We start from the raw sequence: 17,613 nt of genomic DNA on the forward strand, positions 1-17,613 counted from the left end.
ATGTCCACGTCATCAACGGCGCCCAGAGGACGGCGATCGTTGAGGGATCTTAGAATACAATACATGGATCCATAATTCGGGTTTCGGATCCGCTTCTTCTAGCATCCTTGCAATCCGTGTTGAATCTAGTTATTTTATTTTAATTTCATTATTTCTACATATAATTATATTTTAATCAAAAATATTTTATTTTTAATCCGTATAATAATTATAATTTATTTATATTAGTTAGTTGGCTAGTATAACTACTAATATTAGTTATACCATTTATCAAAAAATAAAGATATTTTTAAAATAAAAATAAATTGAGACGTGATGAAATATTATTTTGATAATAAATAAACAGAAATGATCGGCTAAGCGACTTCTTCATGCGTGCTCGTGAGCGCTCGTCCGATCTATCGTTCATCACGCGATCGATGCACCGCTCATCGACGCGTCGATCGGCGTCGAATTCCGACCAGATTGTAGTCGAAATCCGGCACAATTTGATCGGAAACCGCCCGAGCCACTGCCGGCCGCGTTTTCAGCCGCAAATTGCGATCGGATTCCGGCTAAATCGCGGTCGGAGACCGGCCGAGGAAGGACTGGCATCTCGGCTGATCTCCGACCGTGATTTGGTCGGAATCCGGCGCGATTTGATCGGAATTTGGCGTGCGCCACTGTCGATCGCTTCCGAGCCAAATTGTGCCGGATTCCAACCACAATCCTGCTAGAATCCAACGCCGGCCGATGCGCCGACGAGCAGTGCGTCGATCGCGCCCGGGCCGGTGGAGACGGCACGGCGGCAGCGGCAATGGATCGGAGGCGGCGCTCACAGGCGCGTACGAAGAAGTCGCTCAGCAGATCATTTCTGAATAAATAAAATCAACAACATCTGATTCAAATATTTCAACTATATCACAACAAACACACAAATTGAGACATAATAATGTGAGATGCAAATTCTAAGGTAGCTAAAACTGCAGACTAACTGATTACAACAGCTAAAGACACTGATAACGAAGTATAGAGTACTTCTCCTTCCACCTAAGGAAACTGGAAGCTCATGTAGAAAATATGGAAAGCAAACCTGAAGTCATCATGCAGGATGCTTCTCCTTCCCCCTCCTCCTAAGGGAACTGGAAGCTCATGTAGTCCCTCCTTCCTCCTGCCGGGGGGCTTATGTACACCCAAAGCAAGGAGATGACACTTGAGAGTAGACCAGACCATATAAATACGATCGTCGGCACCTTCCCCCTCCTCCCCATCAGGCCTTTCGCAAACGGATACAGATGGCAAAGAACCCAGAAGCTGAAGGACACACCTCCCAGAAGCTTGCTCCACTGTGGAAACTGACTGTACATTGCCCTCGCAGTCCCCACAGCTATTGCTATCATGTTCATCATCATGATTGTAATCGGAGGCACCATCAAGAAGCTCCACTTCACAATGTAGAGCTCAGCGAAAGCATCGGCATCATCGTCGGTTGCGGGCTTTGATGTTAAAGTGAAGGATATGTCCACGCCGGCGATGACCTTCAGCAATCCTTGCAGGACAGCAGCTGGGTGAGCACTAGTGCCTCCAATTAACCAGAACTGCTCGTTCCTCCACCACTCGTGCAATGTGATGCCAGACCACTTGATCTCCAACAATGCGAGCAGGCAGAGAGTAATGGTGATTGCGAGGAGCAGTATCAAAAACGTAATGCTCAGGGATTGAACGATAAACTGGCCTGTGAATAGAGAGATTGCTGGAAGAACGCAGTACACCAATAGAAAGATTGAAGTGAAGGGGTAGATGCCACAGTTAAAGTAGGCTACTCTTTGCAAGAACTTCATCCTCCTGCTCGCAAAGATCGCATTGTTTTGGGAGAAGAATATCTCGACTGAACCAGTCGCCCACCGGAGGACTTGATGCAGCCTATCGGTTAGATTGATCGGAGCTGTCCCTCGGAATGCATCCCTCTTGGTGACGCAGTAGATTGACCTCCACCCTCTGTTGTGCATCCTGTAACCTGTCACAACATCCTCAGTGACAGAACCATATATCCAACCAACTCGTTGCCCCCATTCCGTTTTGTCCTCGTAGAAGCAAGATACAACACTGATTGCTTCCGCCACTGTTGCAGCATCGAGTGGTTCTCGAGGGACTGCCAGAGAACCGGCAGGCCTGCCTTGTTGAACTCCAGGCATGTCTTGAAGCAGCCTTCCTTGAAATTCAGCTATTGGAATGGATGCTGCTAAAGTGGCTGAACTACCAAACCTCTTCGGCAACAATGCTGATTCTATATCTAACTCGTCGTTCTCATCATCTGCAATAGGTGGTAATATGATGTCCTTTTCACTGCGATCATGCTTCTTCCCCATTGTAGGTTTCCTCAGGAAAAGTTTAGTCTTCTTCCTTCCAAACCAACCATGGTGTTCGGTGGCACGAGGAGGGCTAAACCCATAAAGAGCAGTCCTTCGAAAAATGCAGCCTGTTCCAACATACATTGGACCTTGCAATCCATCCATGGCCCTCATAGTGACATCGAAGAACACCAAATTGTTATTAGCATATCTGTCACTTGGATCAATTCCATCAAACCTCTGAGGAAATTGGACATAGCATATCCTGTCACCACCTCGGTCGAGCATGAAGCACATCCCTTCTCTTAGAGCCAAGGAGTTGTAGATGTAGTGATCACAATCCAGATTCAGAACGAAGGGGCCATTGGACATTATTGCGCTTGTTCTGACCAAAGCGTTCATCGCACCAGCCTTCTTGTTGTGATCATATCCTGGTCTCTTCTCGCGGGAAACATAGACAAGCATTGGAAGTCTGATGTCGACATCAGTGGTGTTTATAAGATTAAAACTTTCTTGTTCAACACTACCCATTACTGGTTCAGGATTTGGAGGAACAAGCATCACCTATGAATGATAAGATATAATGTTATCAAATATCTGAAGTTGTAGACAATTACTCCATCGATACAAAGAACAAGAGTGAGGTAAGTAAAATTTTACCTGAATTATACCAGCATGATCGCCTCTAGAATGATCAGGTGCAGCTGAAAACCATGTCCCAGGCCAGTGTGATCCGTCAGACATCCAGGTTGCTTTGACAAACTCTGTCGGTTCCAAAATGTCGTCTTTGATCTCCATTTGTTTCTTCTTAGCTCGTAGCTCTTCGTGTGCATTGTATGCATCAGATCGCCGCCTGATGGATTCAGGCAAAGAATTTATTCTTACTTTAAACTCATCATATTCCCTCTTAACCTTCCTCCTCTCTCGAACAAAATCCTGACGGACTTTGTTCTTTAGAAAGTCGCGCTTCTGGCCAAAGTAGGCCTCCGGGTTCCTTGGCTCTATGGCATGCTTTCTGCAGAAGGGAACCCAAATTCTTGCAAAGCTAGCAGTTTCAGCCAGGGCTTCAAATGTCAGAAGAGAACCTCCATCATCTGATAGGTAACAAGCAAGTTTCTCAACCGGGTAGTCGACTGCAAGGATGGAGAGGATTGTGTTTGCTGTGACTAAAGGCGGTTCTTTTTCTGGATCAGCTGTCGAGACAAATACATCAACTCCAGGAAGATCAGATCGGCCTTTGGGGTTTCTAATGCTCTGGCGCTCGAAGCGTTCGTTGAGGACGGAGAGATCCGTTGCTCTGTTAACTGGACAAAGCTTCTGAAGCTGGTCTAAGAGCCAAGAAAATGCAAACCACACCTCACAAGCTACAGACATTCCCCATAGCCATATGGCATCATGATTAGGATGTCGAATCCTCCAAGTAAGGAAAAGACCAAGGGCAAGAAGTCGAATCACTATGAGCAACCTGAAGAGCAATCAGAAATGGTTGGGAAAATCTCATTGTCAATTGTAGAAGCAAATGCTAACTAGATTCACCAAACGAAGATGTGTTCTGTAATCATTCAAAACAAATTGTTTTTGTAGCAAATTATTGCGTTAATTACCTGTATGGGCTGAGAATTGCTTGGGACACCGCATTCTTTCTTGTCAGCGGCCTTCTGCTTTTCCCCTCAAAGTCCGGTGGCTCCTCGAAACCCTTGTACTCAGCTCCGTTGACGCCGAATCCATCTGTCGGCCACACTGCATTGCCATACCCGTATGTTCCCTTGGTCTCGAAGAGCCAACGGTTGTGATCGAACTCCCCAGGCTGGTGCGGTGCTTTCATCGATTTCACCATCGATAGCCTCTTCCCGGCCTTGAGATTGAACTCCGCCATTGAAGTCAAAGGAAGGGTTCTCCCCTCGTCCTCAGACGCCGAACCCTCCTCGTCGATCATGGTCCCGTAAGGCTCCTTGCACCCGGGACACAGCCCTCCTCCGTCCCCGGCGCACTCCGAGAAGCAGTCTTTGCAGATCAGGAACCCACATTCGCACGGCGGCTTCATCCCTTTGAGGAACGCCTCGCCGTCGCATCCATTGATCTTGCAGAGGAGCCCAGCGGATTTCGCCACCTGCACGCTTTCCGCCGAGCACTCGATGACGTGGCCGCGGGTCACGCAATTGAACCCGCCAGTGAAGATCGTGCCGGAAATGAAGCTTCGCTGCGGCCGAGGCTCAGGCTCAACGGTCTCCTCCGGCAGAGGTGTCGGCTGGTGGTCCGGCGTCGGCGGGATGTGGACGGTGTAGCGGACGAACTTGGAGGGGGTGCGTTCATGGCTCTCGTCGTTCTCGGCCACGGAGCAGTACCGCGCGCCGCCGCCGGAGAGGCCGCAGCTAGAGGGCCTGGCGGCCGGGGAGTCAGGTTTGTTGGAAAAGGAGTGGCGCGGGACTGGGCTGGTCAAACCGATGCTCCGGCGGAGGGGTCCATCGCCGCCTTCCTTCCCACCAGAGGAGCAGACAGTGATCGTCACAGGGGAAGCGGGTGACGATGCCCGCCGACTCGCCATGGATCTTCTCGAAAAGCAAACCTGAGACCGAATCACGCAAATAAAAACAAGAAATCGAAGATTTTGGGAGATTGAACGGAAGGAAACAGAGAAGATTGGGGAAAACTACAGGCCGTTGAAGGAAGCATTGAGCTTGAACTTATCTGAAGAAAAAAGTTTTCCTTTTTTGAAAAAACTCGCGCATTTGTAACGGTCGCCGCGTTTGACCTCAACGTTCGAGAACGGTCCATGGAACGCCAACGGCTACTTGCTTTCAACTTTGACCGTCCGATTGCGTCAATTTAGAGCGTTTATTGTGAACCCCACAGAAATCGACGCTCAAGTCGTCTTCGGCGGCGAAAATTATGAAATCGACGGTCAAGATTGATAGACCATCCATTCTCCTGGACAACGGCTCGGAAATAGAGGATTGTTTGTCAGCTTCTTCTGCGCTAGGGTTAGGTATTAAATGAACAATGAACTGACAGTAGTTAAATTATTTTCACATGAGATAGCATGTTAGCGTCGTTCATTGTAAACGAGGAGTTCATCAACGGTCATTTGTGGTGTTTGTTTGGTGTTTCCGAGATATAATTAAATTGATTAGGATGGAACATAATTATTGAAATAGATAAAAATTGAATTTCAATAAAGCCGAGATAATACTCTCCTTCGTCGTGGTCAACTATAACTTTTCAATTTACCTCCTCACAAATGATCATAAGACCGATCGTATGAGATCACTATAGTGGTGGATTTCACTTTTTGTTGAAGTGGTATTTATCTTGTACGTGTGCTTTTTTAATACCTTCTAATTTGTACAATGAAGATGACTAAGAAGATAGGAATCAGAGTGATTGAAGCTTGTCCTAGGGCATAGCTAAATTAGTTGCGATGGAGTAGCGTTGCGAAGAGGACACAGATTTGAATCTCGACGAAGTCGAGATAATATCTTCCTCCGTCGTGGTCAATTGCAACTTCTCAATTTATCTCTTTATAAATGATAGTAGATCGATCGTGTAAAATTGTTAAGGTAACGAATTTCACTTTTTGCATAAGAGTGATTGAAACTTCAATTCTGACCATAATATCAATGTCCAATAAGAAAGGCATAGGTGCAGTGAAATGATGAAGTAATTAAGGGATATATAAAAGAATCACGTTTGAATCTCGAGTAGGTATAAATTGTATTCTAAATTTACTATGAATCAAAAGAAAAAATCATCTATCTTCAAGATTAATCAAGAAAATTTAAATACATAATTTATTTTTTAAAAATATGAAAGTTACAGCAAGGCTTCTGGTGATTTTGATGTGGATAAATAAAACTCTTACTGTTGGACAATCTTACTTTCTTTATAATTAGTGTAGTAAATAAATGAAAAACTTATTGAATTAAAAATTATAAAATTCAGACTTATCTAGTTTGTTGAGATAGATTTGATTCGCTACCAAATTGGGTTAAATAGGTTGCTACCTCAAAAGGCTAAGTTTATAGATTGCTCGAGTGATTGAGCTACCGATTGACCCAAGTAGACTTAACTATTTAGTGGTCTAAGTGAATCGAGTTGTCAAGTGAGCTGAGCAGCTCGAGTGACCCAAGTGGATCGAGCTGCTAAGGCGAAAGGTTGGACAGAAAGCTATTGAGTGGGAGGTTGAGCAGAGTTGTTAAGTAGCATGAGTTGTCGAGTGGGCCGAATAGAGAGCTCCCAAATTATTGAGTTGGATATCTTACAGAGAGGTATTGAGCAGGAAAGTAAGATTATCAAGTTGGCTGAGTTGTCAAGCAAGAAGTAAGGTTGTCAAGTTCGGAGGCGAGGTTGCTGAACAAGAAGGTGTGTTGAGCACTATTCATATCCTCTGATAGTGTGTAGAGGTTTGGTTAAACGTTTATTTTTTAAAATATAATAACTCAATCATATTCGTAATCAAACACTAATTGTACATGACAAATTAAATATTATTATAATTGATCATTAATAATCGATCGTTACTATCCAAATAGTTACAGATCAACTATTATTATTCATCAATTTTAGATGATTATTAATGTGTATGTAACACACTTGACGCAACAAAAATAATAGCGTATGTGCCACCTAACAACCCCACACGACTACACATTTTAGAACCAACAAAAAAAAAAGTCCATATTAACCGACAAAAAAAAATAGTCCATATTCAATTTGACGATGCATACAAAACACATAGATTACACTCACACACAAGTCAATTAAATTTAGTACAATTTGAATCGTGCACATTAGAGAAAAACCTAAGATTATGATTTAATATATAAATCAATCTCAAACTCATACAACTTTAAATGCAAAACTAAAATTCATTTTCTATGACCACATTTTCAACACTTTTATGACTTCGTTGAAATTCGAATCTAAATGCCATCATAAATTCGAACCTAAGGATATAAATCGATCTTAAAGTCATGCAATTTTAAATGCGAAACTAAAACTCCATTTTTATGAAATCTAGGTTCATTTTCTACACAAGAAACTTTTTCTTAGCTACAATGGAGGAAAGTATTATTTTATGATCTATAAAAAGATAAATTGAAAAATTATAATTAAAAAAAATATTCTCTTCTAAAATCTAAATTTTATCCTTATAGCTATAAGTCATCCAACTTTAATTCAGATATGTTCACGAGAACTCATTTTTTTCAACACTTACGATCGCGCGATGTGTTCAGATTGGAATTCAAGCTCAATGTACAAGTCATGAACAGACCTAAAGGAATCGCATAGTACCAGCTTCAACAGCAGACTCGTCACCACACAAATTACATATCGACACCTCAGACTCCTCTTTGCAGATTGCAGCAGGTTCATTATTGCGGCATACGAGCCACAGTAGTCGTCCAACTGGAACCTCAACATTATCATTTAACCTCTTCGCCTGTTCTATCCCAACGCCATGGTCCATCACCACCTAACATTCCTGACAATTTCTTCACTGCGCAAGTGTCATTTAACTGATTCACGCATTGACAGTGCGATAGCTCCCTAGGCACGGGCGAGCAGCTCGACTCGAACTCATCGAACAGACTCGTCATCGCAGACGTCACGCCATCGACTTCGGATTGGACGCTATCTTCCTCCTCGCGCTGCACTGGCCTCCCGTGCCAGGGCCAGGGCCAGTGCCAGCCACCGACCGTACGTCAATTATGTCTCATTGTCAGATCCAAATCCAATCGCTCTGCCTTTAAAAATATTAACAGTGGTCGTGCGAGAAACGACTGGGCGGCGATATAACGTTAATAAGTAAAATAAGAAGGATGTGATCGCGCAGAGGACGGTTAGCTGGTTCGGTGGACAATGACAGTCGCATTCTTGTCGCGACTGGCACCGTGACGACGACTAGGGCTGCATCGAGATTCGATCGGCACGTCTAGGCCACCATCAGTGGCAGCGCCTGCCACATGGCACGGCGCGTTGCCTGGGAAAATGGTCACCTTCTCCCACGTTCCGCTGACTCCTCCAACACCTACGGTTACTTTTTTTTCAAAGATTTTAAATAAGTTAAGATTAGTCATCTTAATTATTTATTGAATTTATTTGATTGCCGGATTACGAGATAAAAAAATAAGAATGATTATCTATAGGATATGGCTGATATGATTATATACAAATTTGATATTTTGCGCTCTTCCATCGTGTGTGTTCGTAAATGCAATGTGATCCATCGTCCATCATGCGATCACGTATCAGATCTGACCATATAAATATGAGAATATATAGTGTTTCGCCCCCGATCTCCATCGCTGCCGACCGCCCTCACCGCGCCATCCGACTACCGTCGGCTCGGGCGCGATCAACGCGTCGCTCATCGGCGCGTCGCTCGGCATCGGATTCCGGCCGAAATCTGACGCAATTTAGTTAGAAACGCAGCCGACAGTGGCGTGCGCTGATTTCCGATCAAATCGCGATCGAATTTCGATCAAATCACGGTCGGAGACCGGCCGAGGAAGGATTGTCGTCACACCCGATCCTTCCTCGGTCGGTCTCCGACCGCGATTTGACCAGAATCCGATCGCGATTTGATCGGAAACGGTGCGCGCCACTGTTAAACGCGTTTCCGACCAAATCACAGTTGGAGACCGCCCGAGGAAGGACTGGCATGTCACAGCACCCCTTCCTCGACTGATCTTCTACCGTGATTTTGTCGAAATCCAATCGCGATTTGATCGGAATTCAGCACGTGCCACTGCCGATCGCGTTCCCGCCAATTGCGTTGGATTCTGACCACAATCTGGTCGAAATCTGACATCGATCGAAGTGTCGATGAGCGGCGCGTCGATCGTGCCCGGCCCGACAGCCAGCAGTGGGCGTACAGCGCGGTGAAGGCGGCGGCAACGGCGATGGGTCAGCTGCGTCGCTCACGAGGTCATGCAGGCTGCGTCGCTCACGAGGTCACGCAGCACGAATCACGCAGAATATTAAAACTCTCATTATATATATATAATTTTAATGGAGGTAATAATATGATTTTTTAAGAGAAATTTTTTGATTATTATAAGAGAGATTGAAAAGGCCGATGCATAATTTAAATCTCTACCTTTGCAATTTTTAGTTGAATACATAAGCTAATGACGCTCAGTTGAGTGACGTAATGATGATGCTTAGTCAAAAATAATATTTAATATATTTTTTATTGAAAAATATATTTATTTCAATATTATTGTAATTATTATGATAGAATAAAATTAATTTAATTTAATCAAAATTATTATAGATAGATTGTTATTTAATTTAATCAAAATTATTATAGATAGATTGTTATTATAGATAATTTTGATCAGTTATTGAAAAGTATTATAATATAAAAATAAAAAAAATGAGTTAATTTATTTGAACAGTAGTAAAATAAAAATATTTTTAAGATAAAAAATATATTAACCAATACTTTAAGAATTTCGAAATAATAAGAATTATTTTAAATTATTTTTTAGAAAGCAATATGAAAGAGCATTATTGTAATATCTTTTATAAAAGGAGTATTTTTTTTATGAAAATACTAATAAGAGACATTTTTTTAATTTTTGCCCATGATAATTTATGTTACCGAAGCAAGGGCATTCCCGGCAAAATACTATGTGAGAAAGGAGTCGCTGGATGGCATAAAAGGCCCGGTGTCCTCCTCCGCGGCTCTTCCCCATGATTGCGTGTCGGACAAGAAGCCGACGCCCACGTCGTCCTGCCGCTCTACCTGCTGCGACAATGGAGCACCGTAGCCCTAGCAATGGCGAAGAGTTCGAGAGCGCCTGCTCCACCCCCTTCGCCAGCGCGCCCTCCAGCCCTGGCCGCGGCGGTTCCTCATCCGCGCCCGCTGGCTTCTTCTTCAGCGCTCCATCCAGCCCGATGCACTACATCCTCTCCGCTTCTTCTTCGCCCTTCTCTGCCACGAACGCCCCTTCTGATCCTTGCTCTGTTGATATCTCCTTTGATTTTGAGTTCTCCGCCCGCGTGCCCCTGCATTCCACCGCGGCTTCTGCCGACGAGCTCTTCCTCAACGGTCAGATTCGGCCTATGAAACTGTCTTCCCACCTCCAATGCCATCAGGAGCTCTCTGCTTCCGGATCTCGGCGTCGAGGAGGGTGAGGACGACCATGCCAGCTGTGAGGTGGCGGAGATGGACGTCCGCAGGCGCGATGTGATGCGGCCGAGTAGTTCCGTGAATCGGAGGACTAGATCGCTGTCCCCGATGCGAAATCTACCGTTTCGCTGGCGGTCGGATGATGCGGCGAGGGGCGAGAGTGGTGAAGGCCGGGAGAAGACACCAGATCCAAAGCAGATCGAGTCAGAAGAAGCTCCGGCTCCGCCTGTCTCGGCGTCTTCCCGCTCCTCCTCTTCATCCTCGACGTCCTCTTCGTCCTCCACGGGGCGCAGCTCAAAGCGGTGGATTTTTCTGAAAGATTTCCTCCACCGGAGCAAGAGCGAAAGGAGCGACCACGGAAAGGAGAAATTCTGGCGTACTATCTCCTTTTCAGTCTCCAAAGACAGGCCAAAATCCACACCGCCGTCAGAACCCGAGACAACGCCACAGCCGGCGGAGTCCTCATCGAATCAAGAACAGGCGGCGACTCAACTGCCGCGGCAACAGAGACCGGTCAATGGGCTGGGAAGACGGCGGAGGGCTGGGCCGTCAGCGCACGAGCGGCTCTACACAGCGAATCGAGCGCAGGCAGAGGAGATGAGACGTCGAACCTTCCTTCCGTACCGGCAGGGTCTCATGGGCTGCCTGTGGTTTAGTTCCAGAAGCTACGGCGCCATTAACGGCTTCGCCCGATCTCTCAACCCCGTTTCCTCGAGGTAACCCTTTCATACTTGAAGCTGTTTCTTTTTGCATAGAAACTAAGGACCGTATGATTTCTATAATGAATTGAGTCGAACTGCTGGTTGAACTGAAATGGACTCAGACAATCTAACAAAAACAGTATGATCCAGAATATTAACTGATATACTTTTTTTACTTTTATAAAATAAATATTAATAAAAACTAAGAAACTGGAATGAGAAAACTTTCGACAATTATATGCTGCTGAAATTCAAAAGATACTAAAATGGGAGAACCAAATGGAAAGACTTGTAATTTGTATGTGTTTTTGCAATTTAGAAACTTTGTCTAGGATCTGAATGGATAGCTGAGCAATTTGTACTGTGCAACAATGGTTATGTGCCCACAGGTGGGATGTTAGAGGCGGATGACCAGAGGCAATCGGAGTTGTGTTTCTGTTCAAGATAAGAGGCAATGGGCGACAACCTTGAGCATTACTGCATCGAAAATAGGAGGCATGTTGCGTTTGGGCATTCTTGCAGAGAAGCCAGAAGGTTGCATTTGTTCAAGTTAAGCTCGAGAGAGAACATAAAGATAATGGGAGGAACCTGCTGGCTATCAAGTGTGCTCGTGGAAAAGAATGAGATCGACTGTGTTAGAAGCTCTCAAGCGCTTGGTGGCATCTTCTTGTGCGAGATCAAGCGAAGAGAGGAATGCAAGAGGATTGGATATTGTGGGATTTATTATTTAGGTTACAATTTATTGTGGGATTAATCTATACAGGAAGCGTTTTTAAAAAGCTTGATCGTTCTAGTAGTTGCCATTGACTGTGTTGATGCCAATAGTGACCCATGACTTCACAAAGATCACGTCTTCATTGACAGATCAAAATGTTCATTTTAGGTGATCTATCTTTGGTGCAGAAGATGATGTTTGGGGTTTTTTTTGTAGTTGATAGATGCACTAACACTAGTCATTTTTGATTTGATTGAAAGCATGAGTCATGATGATCGAGGAGGAAAAAAAGATAACATCCCAAATTGGTTTCCATGGTCGATCAATTTTGGGGTGGATATATATTAAATGGAAAAGGGGTGACATTACTCGGATTTGTCAAAAAATTATGAAAACTTTTGAAATTTAAGAAATTTGGAGGATATTGTGAAACATATGAAATATTTTAAAAAATTAGAAGGTATTGTTTATGAGAGAAAATTCAAGAATATTGGACATTTGGATGAATATGAGTATTTTGCGCAAATGTGTTTTCTTTGGCATTTGGAGAATTCAAAATATTTGTAAAAACAGTATTGAAATTTTTATCTATTAGGAGTAGAAAATAATAGGATGAATGAAAAAAATATATATACGAAGATATATTTATAGATATTTTTTTAAAAAATAATTAACCATTGAATAATGATAAAAATTTAGCCGTTGAAAATGACTAATTATTAGCCGGTGGACTTCTTTTTCTATTTTTTCTTTAAAAAATAAATATCAATATAAAATTATTTTAATTTAAAGGAGTCCCAATTTTAATTAAAAGGAACTCCCTCGTATTACGAGAGAGAGCTGCTTCCCTTCGACATGTCAGCAGAATGAGAGTTCCAGGAGCTCCAGCGTGGATGCCCTAAAAATTAAAAATGAAATTTGAATAGAAATGAATTAGATAATTTAATTTTTTTAGATATAATTTTTTTTATAATTAAAGCAACACCCATACAGAGATAAATATAAATTTAGTATAAACTTAAATGTTATCATTCAGTCATAGCGATTAGAGAAAAGTAATTGTGGTACTCGATGTAGTTCTAAGAGCATCCGCAACGCTCGTAGCGTTATAACACCTTTAACCAGTGGTCGATTGGGTCCACTAATACGTGGTTGAGTGGTGGTCGACCAATGGTCGATCACCATATGATGATTGACCACGTGATCGACCACCACTCACACTATGCAGCTTCTACGAACGCATTAATATAAAAAAAATAAAAATAAAAAGTATGAGCCCACCTATTAACACGTTCAGAACTCTAAACGCGTTCAATACCTCACTCCTCTCTCACTCCTCCCTCACTCTTCCACGTCCTTCCTTCGCTCCTCCACGTTTGCTATTAACGTCCGATTAACAGCGCGTTGCGGATGCTCTAATGATTAAAGCAAGTTCTTTCAAATAAAACAAAAAAGCTAAATGTGATTTAGGAAGGGGATTTTGCATGACTAGTCACTGTTTTAAAACATTAATATTTCGAAACAGTTACGAGAGAATAGATTATTCGAAAGTATACGAAATATGACAACAGCGAATGAGAATTTGATAGAGCAAATCTAGGCATTAGAAACTGAACTCGGAAGAAGTTTGCCCATCTCAAAACTTGGTTTCAGTCGCGCCACTAGATCCAACATTATGAGCATTAGTTTCAACATCGAGTGTGACAGCTGCAGAGTTTTCACTATCCAAGGTTAAGCTTACTTCACCTCAGTTTTTTGTTCTTGCAAATCATAATTTTAATTTTTTTTTTCAAACTACAATTAAAACCCCATGGCAATAACCAAAAACTCTTGCTAATTAATTCGACTTCAATGCGTCTAAAATTTCATCTTTAGCTCCAAGAAAGCAACAATTGTTGATAGAGATAAGAGAGATTCTCAAAGAAACTAAACTTCACTAACTAGATAAAATTGATTGAAAGAACTGCAATGATCTCGCATGAACTTGCTGAAACTCAATCAACTTCGTCTAGAGCTCATCCTGCAACCATCAAATGAACAAATTGTTAGCATCATCATTGTGGAGATGTACTAAATAACTAACTACGATTCCATAATAATTGAAGGAATGTATTATAGAAACAGGGAAACAAGATAAAAGAGAATTTTACATGAGGAGTCTCCTTTTCATCCTCGGCATCTGAATCAGCCTTTGCATCATCTTCTGCCTCATCCTCGTCTTCAGCCTGTAATTGTGCAAATTGTCAAGTGATTCACTGAACAAAGTCACCAAGAGGATACAAGAATTGAGAATGAGTCAATTAGAATCTTACATCTATATCTGACTCATCAACTTTTGATTCCTGCAAACGATGAAATTCTTGGTTAGAAAGTATAAACATCGACTAGTTGTATAGATGATGAAAAGTTACATCAACAAGACAAATAAGTGTTAGGAGAGACTAACTCCAAATGACAAACTAGTCTCGCAACTATTTCAGACTGACTACCTGGAACTTACAATACCACTCATTAAACACTATGTATACATAGCTGTTAATGCAAAGGCAGATCAAAAATAGAAAATATATAAAATATCACTACAATTTAAAAAAACAAATTGTAATCACACAATATGAGAAAGATCCTTCCATAAAAATTTCTGAAGATTAGCAAATTCAGGTCATTGAACTACTGGCCGATGAAATGAAATTCCTTCAAAATCAATAGACATGATCCAATTCTTTTCCCCCCCAAAAAAACTTATTTATGGTAATAGCAGTAGCAGTCATAGATTTATTTAGCACTACTATGGTTTGAATGAGCTAAATGTGCAAAAGACCAAAACAAACTTGGAGAATTATAAAACCTTCCTTTAAGAGTTTGAATATTTTATACTGTATACGGCTTCAAAATATATTGGAAACTTTAGAAGAATAAGGATACAAAGTGTGTGTTATGAACCCAGAAAGATGAATATACTAGGATAATGCAAAAAATAATAATACCTCCTCTTCCTTCTTTTTCTCAGCCTCATCAAATGCTGCCTTCTCAGCCTGTAAGAGAAAATCCAAAAATAAGAATAGGGATCCTACTGCAAGAGCATCCAATAAAATCTTATGACAAAATTTTTAGAACCCACATCTTTATTTTTGCCCCATGTTTCTTCAGCAAGCTTTTTGGCATATTCAGGATCATCAGACACCAAAATGTTATCAAACAGAGTTCCAGATTTCACCTAAGAAGCACATGGCGAATTAGATATGCAGATTTACAAACCAAAATAGGCAACTGGATTAATTTTGGAACATAAAAGTGTAAAGTAAAACTACCTGCCATAATTCAATGCCTACATATCTCAAATTAGGGTAAGCATAGACGTAGGGATCATCCTTGAAATCTGCAAAAAAAAAATTGAAAACCAAAGTACAAATGTGAACACGCTCAAACTCAGAAGTGAAAAGAAAATGAAAAACAAAATAAAATAAAATACCTGGGTTATCAATCAATGGTGCCTTCCATTTTCCCTTGTAATTGGGATTCTTAATTTTCTAAACATAAAAAATAAAGAAATTAGAATTCATGTTTTCTTGTTCTATGAATATCCTGCTAACTAATTTTATGGTATATAGACCATTTGCTTCCAGGGTCCCTTGTATTCAGGGTTGGGAATGGTTGGTGTTGTCCATTCACCATCTTCTTCATCATCCCAATCTTCAGGCTGCAGATATACCAGTCATGTATGGCAAAAATAGGACACATTGACACAGGAATAGCCCTCGTAAAATCAAGAAACTTTAAAATTTTACCTTTTTAGCATCAGTATCAGGAATCTCCTTGGGAATATCATCATACCCCTTCAATAAGAAAATTAAGAAGGTGGCTTAGCATGATTAGAAGAAGTGTAGATCAAGCTAAATAAAAAGAATTTTACAACAGGAATCACAAGCAAGTGATAGAAGAAGCAAATACAAGCTCATGTGACATCCCAAGTAAATACAGAACATTAATTTTGCAATAGTCGGTAATCTGTTTGTGATTTATATGCTATCATCCCAAGTCAAATTTGAACCTTAGTTGTGCACTTATGAAATATTCTGTATGTGATATATATGCTATCATGCTAAGTAATATCAGACCTTAATTCATGTAAGACTAATTGGTCAATGATTTATAGCTACAATCACATCCCAAGAACAGTGAAATGAGATTAGCAACCCCTCCGTAACAAATTAACAACTACAAAATTTCTGAGGTTTGAGCATTATCCTTGCCTGCATGAACAACTAACGGAGAAAAAAAAGTGGAAGATGACAAATGGGCAGAGTTATAATTACCTCAGGTTTCTTGTCCTCTGGATCAGGGATGTACTCCTTGTCATCCCAATCTTCAGGCTGCAACACAAAACAATCAAAACAAATGAAAGTTAGCACACATCACAAGATATGAACCATTTGTAGATAGTACTTACCTTCTTGGCATCAGGGTCTTTGATTTGCTTTGGAGGAAGAATATCCCAATGGCTGTACAAACTACCTGTTTGCTTCTCCTTGTTATCAATAAGAATGCTATATGTAGCATCTGGACGGACAATGAAAGTATACACATGTGTTAACTGATCAGTCTCGCATGCAACATCTTTCTTAATCAAGTGGTTCTTTCCATCACGTGTGAAGATGGCATGAACCTTTTTAGTGATGTATCCACAGATATCAGGTCCAAACATAATACTGCAATTTCCAAATCCAGAGGACCAAGTTAGTTAACAACAATCGATATAAATGAAGTCAGGAACCAGTACAAAATGACTATTAGTACCTGTATGGAGTATCCCCACCAAATTTCTTCTGATCGATTTCACCACTAAGCAATTTAATGTAACCGCCACCACAGTCAAGTTTTTGTTCATGTTTTACTGAGAATTGGAATACTAATGTCTTGTCCTTGTTGCTGAACTCAGGGAACTCTGCTGAAATAGCATAGAATCTGTTGTCTTCGGAGGTTTGGATTCCTGAAGGCAAAATTACCGTTAATCCACCAACTAATAACAAAGATAACAACATACAATTGATTGTTTGGTTCTACACATTGAAAAGTAATTTCATTAACAAAAAAATAATAATGGCATTGACAAATGAGAGTACCTTTGTCTTCAGCATCGCCTGTCCATTTTCCAGAAGTGTAGTTCCATTCTCCTGCCATGTTCTCATCCTTCTTCCAGTCGGATTTGATCCACCTATCCTCCCATCCATCTTTGGAAATGAATTGAAAAAAAATGAATTAAGAACAAACAGTAATGTGTGGATCTTCTAATTTCTTTTTCATAAGCAAAATAAAATGTGAAAATTTTAGCTTCAACAAACGACAATATCAAATACACAAGGAGGATCAAACCGAGGGATAATAGCTTCCGCAAACAATAATATCACATACAAAAGGAGGAAAAAGCCGGAGACAAATATAGAAAGTGTCAAGAAATCAAGATTGGGCAAACTAAGAGTATCAAGCATTAAAAATCTAAAGATTTCTTCATCTGACAAGGAACTCAACCTAACATTATTTGTAACAGTCCACACGATCCCAGAGAAAATTGTCGCAATGCCTTTTACTAACGGTTATAACGAGTTAGTACAATCTTATATAACCCCTAAGAAAACCAAAAAAATATCATTTAAAGGAAAGGGATCTGCTTAAAAAATATATACCGACTTCCTGACTAAACCAAAAGACTGAAAAAGGCCAATGCAATCG

The 17,613-nt window shown here is 41.3% G+C and overlaps 2 protein-coding genes and 1 pseudogene across 2 annotated transcripts; 1 reads left to right on the forward strand and 2 right to left on the reverse strand.

Annotated features, from left to right (window-relative positions):
• Positions 1-970: 970 nt before the first annotated feature.
• Positions 971-4,875, reverse strand: LOC141818776 (cellulose synthase-like protein D5). The gene is made up of 3 exons (XM_074706221.1): positions 3,935-4,875; positions 2,991-3,795; positions 971-2,894 (listed from the first exon to the last, which is right to left on the reverse strand). Exons 1-3 carry the CDS (start codon positions 4,873-4,875, stop codon positions 1,113-1,115), a joined length of 3,528 nt encoding a protein of 1,175 aa, XP_074562322.1. The 3' UTR covers positions 971-1,112.
• A 5,167-nt stretch (positions 4,876-10,042) lies between these two features.
• LOC141818781 (uncharacterized) lies at positions 10,043-12,081 on the forward strand (annotated as a pseudogene).
• A 1,619-nt stretch (positions 12,082-13,700) lies between these two features.
• LOC141818777 (calreticulin-like) lies at positions 13,701-17,109 on the reverse strand. The gene is made up of 13 exons (XM_074706223.1): positions 17,007-17,109; positions 16,681-16,873; positions 16,334-16,592; positions 16,200-16,256; positions 15,672-15,719; positions 15,497-15,583; positions 15,356-15,413; positions 15,195-15,262; positions 15,005-15,100; positions 14,871-14,918; positions 14,196-14,225; positions 14,034-14,108; positions 13,701-13,903 (listed from the first exon to the last, which is right to left on the reverse strand). Exons 1-13 carry the CDS (start codon positions 17,062-17,064, stop codon positions 13,892-13,894), a joined length of 1,089 nt encoding a protein of 362 aa, XP_074562324.1. The 5' UTR covers positions 17,065-17,109; the 3' UTR covers positions 13,701-13,891.
• Positions 17,110-17,613: the final 504 nt, after the last annotated feature.

This window comes from Curcuma longa, unplaced genomic scaffold (assembly GCF_044706935.1).
Source record: "Curcuma longa cultivar G26 ecotype Majalengka, Jawa Barat unplaced genomic scaffold, ITB_CL_G26_1.1 contig_25968, whole genome shotgun sequence".
Lineage (NCBI taxonomy): Eukaryota > Viridiplantae > Streptophyta > Magnoliopsida > Zingiberales > Zingiberaceae > Curcuma > Curcuma longa.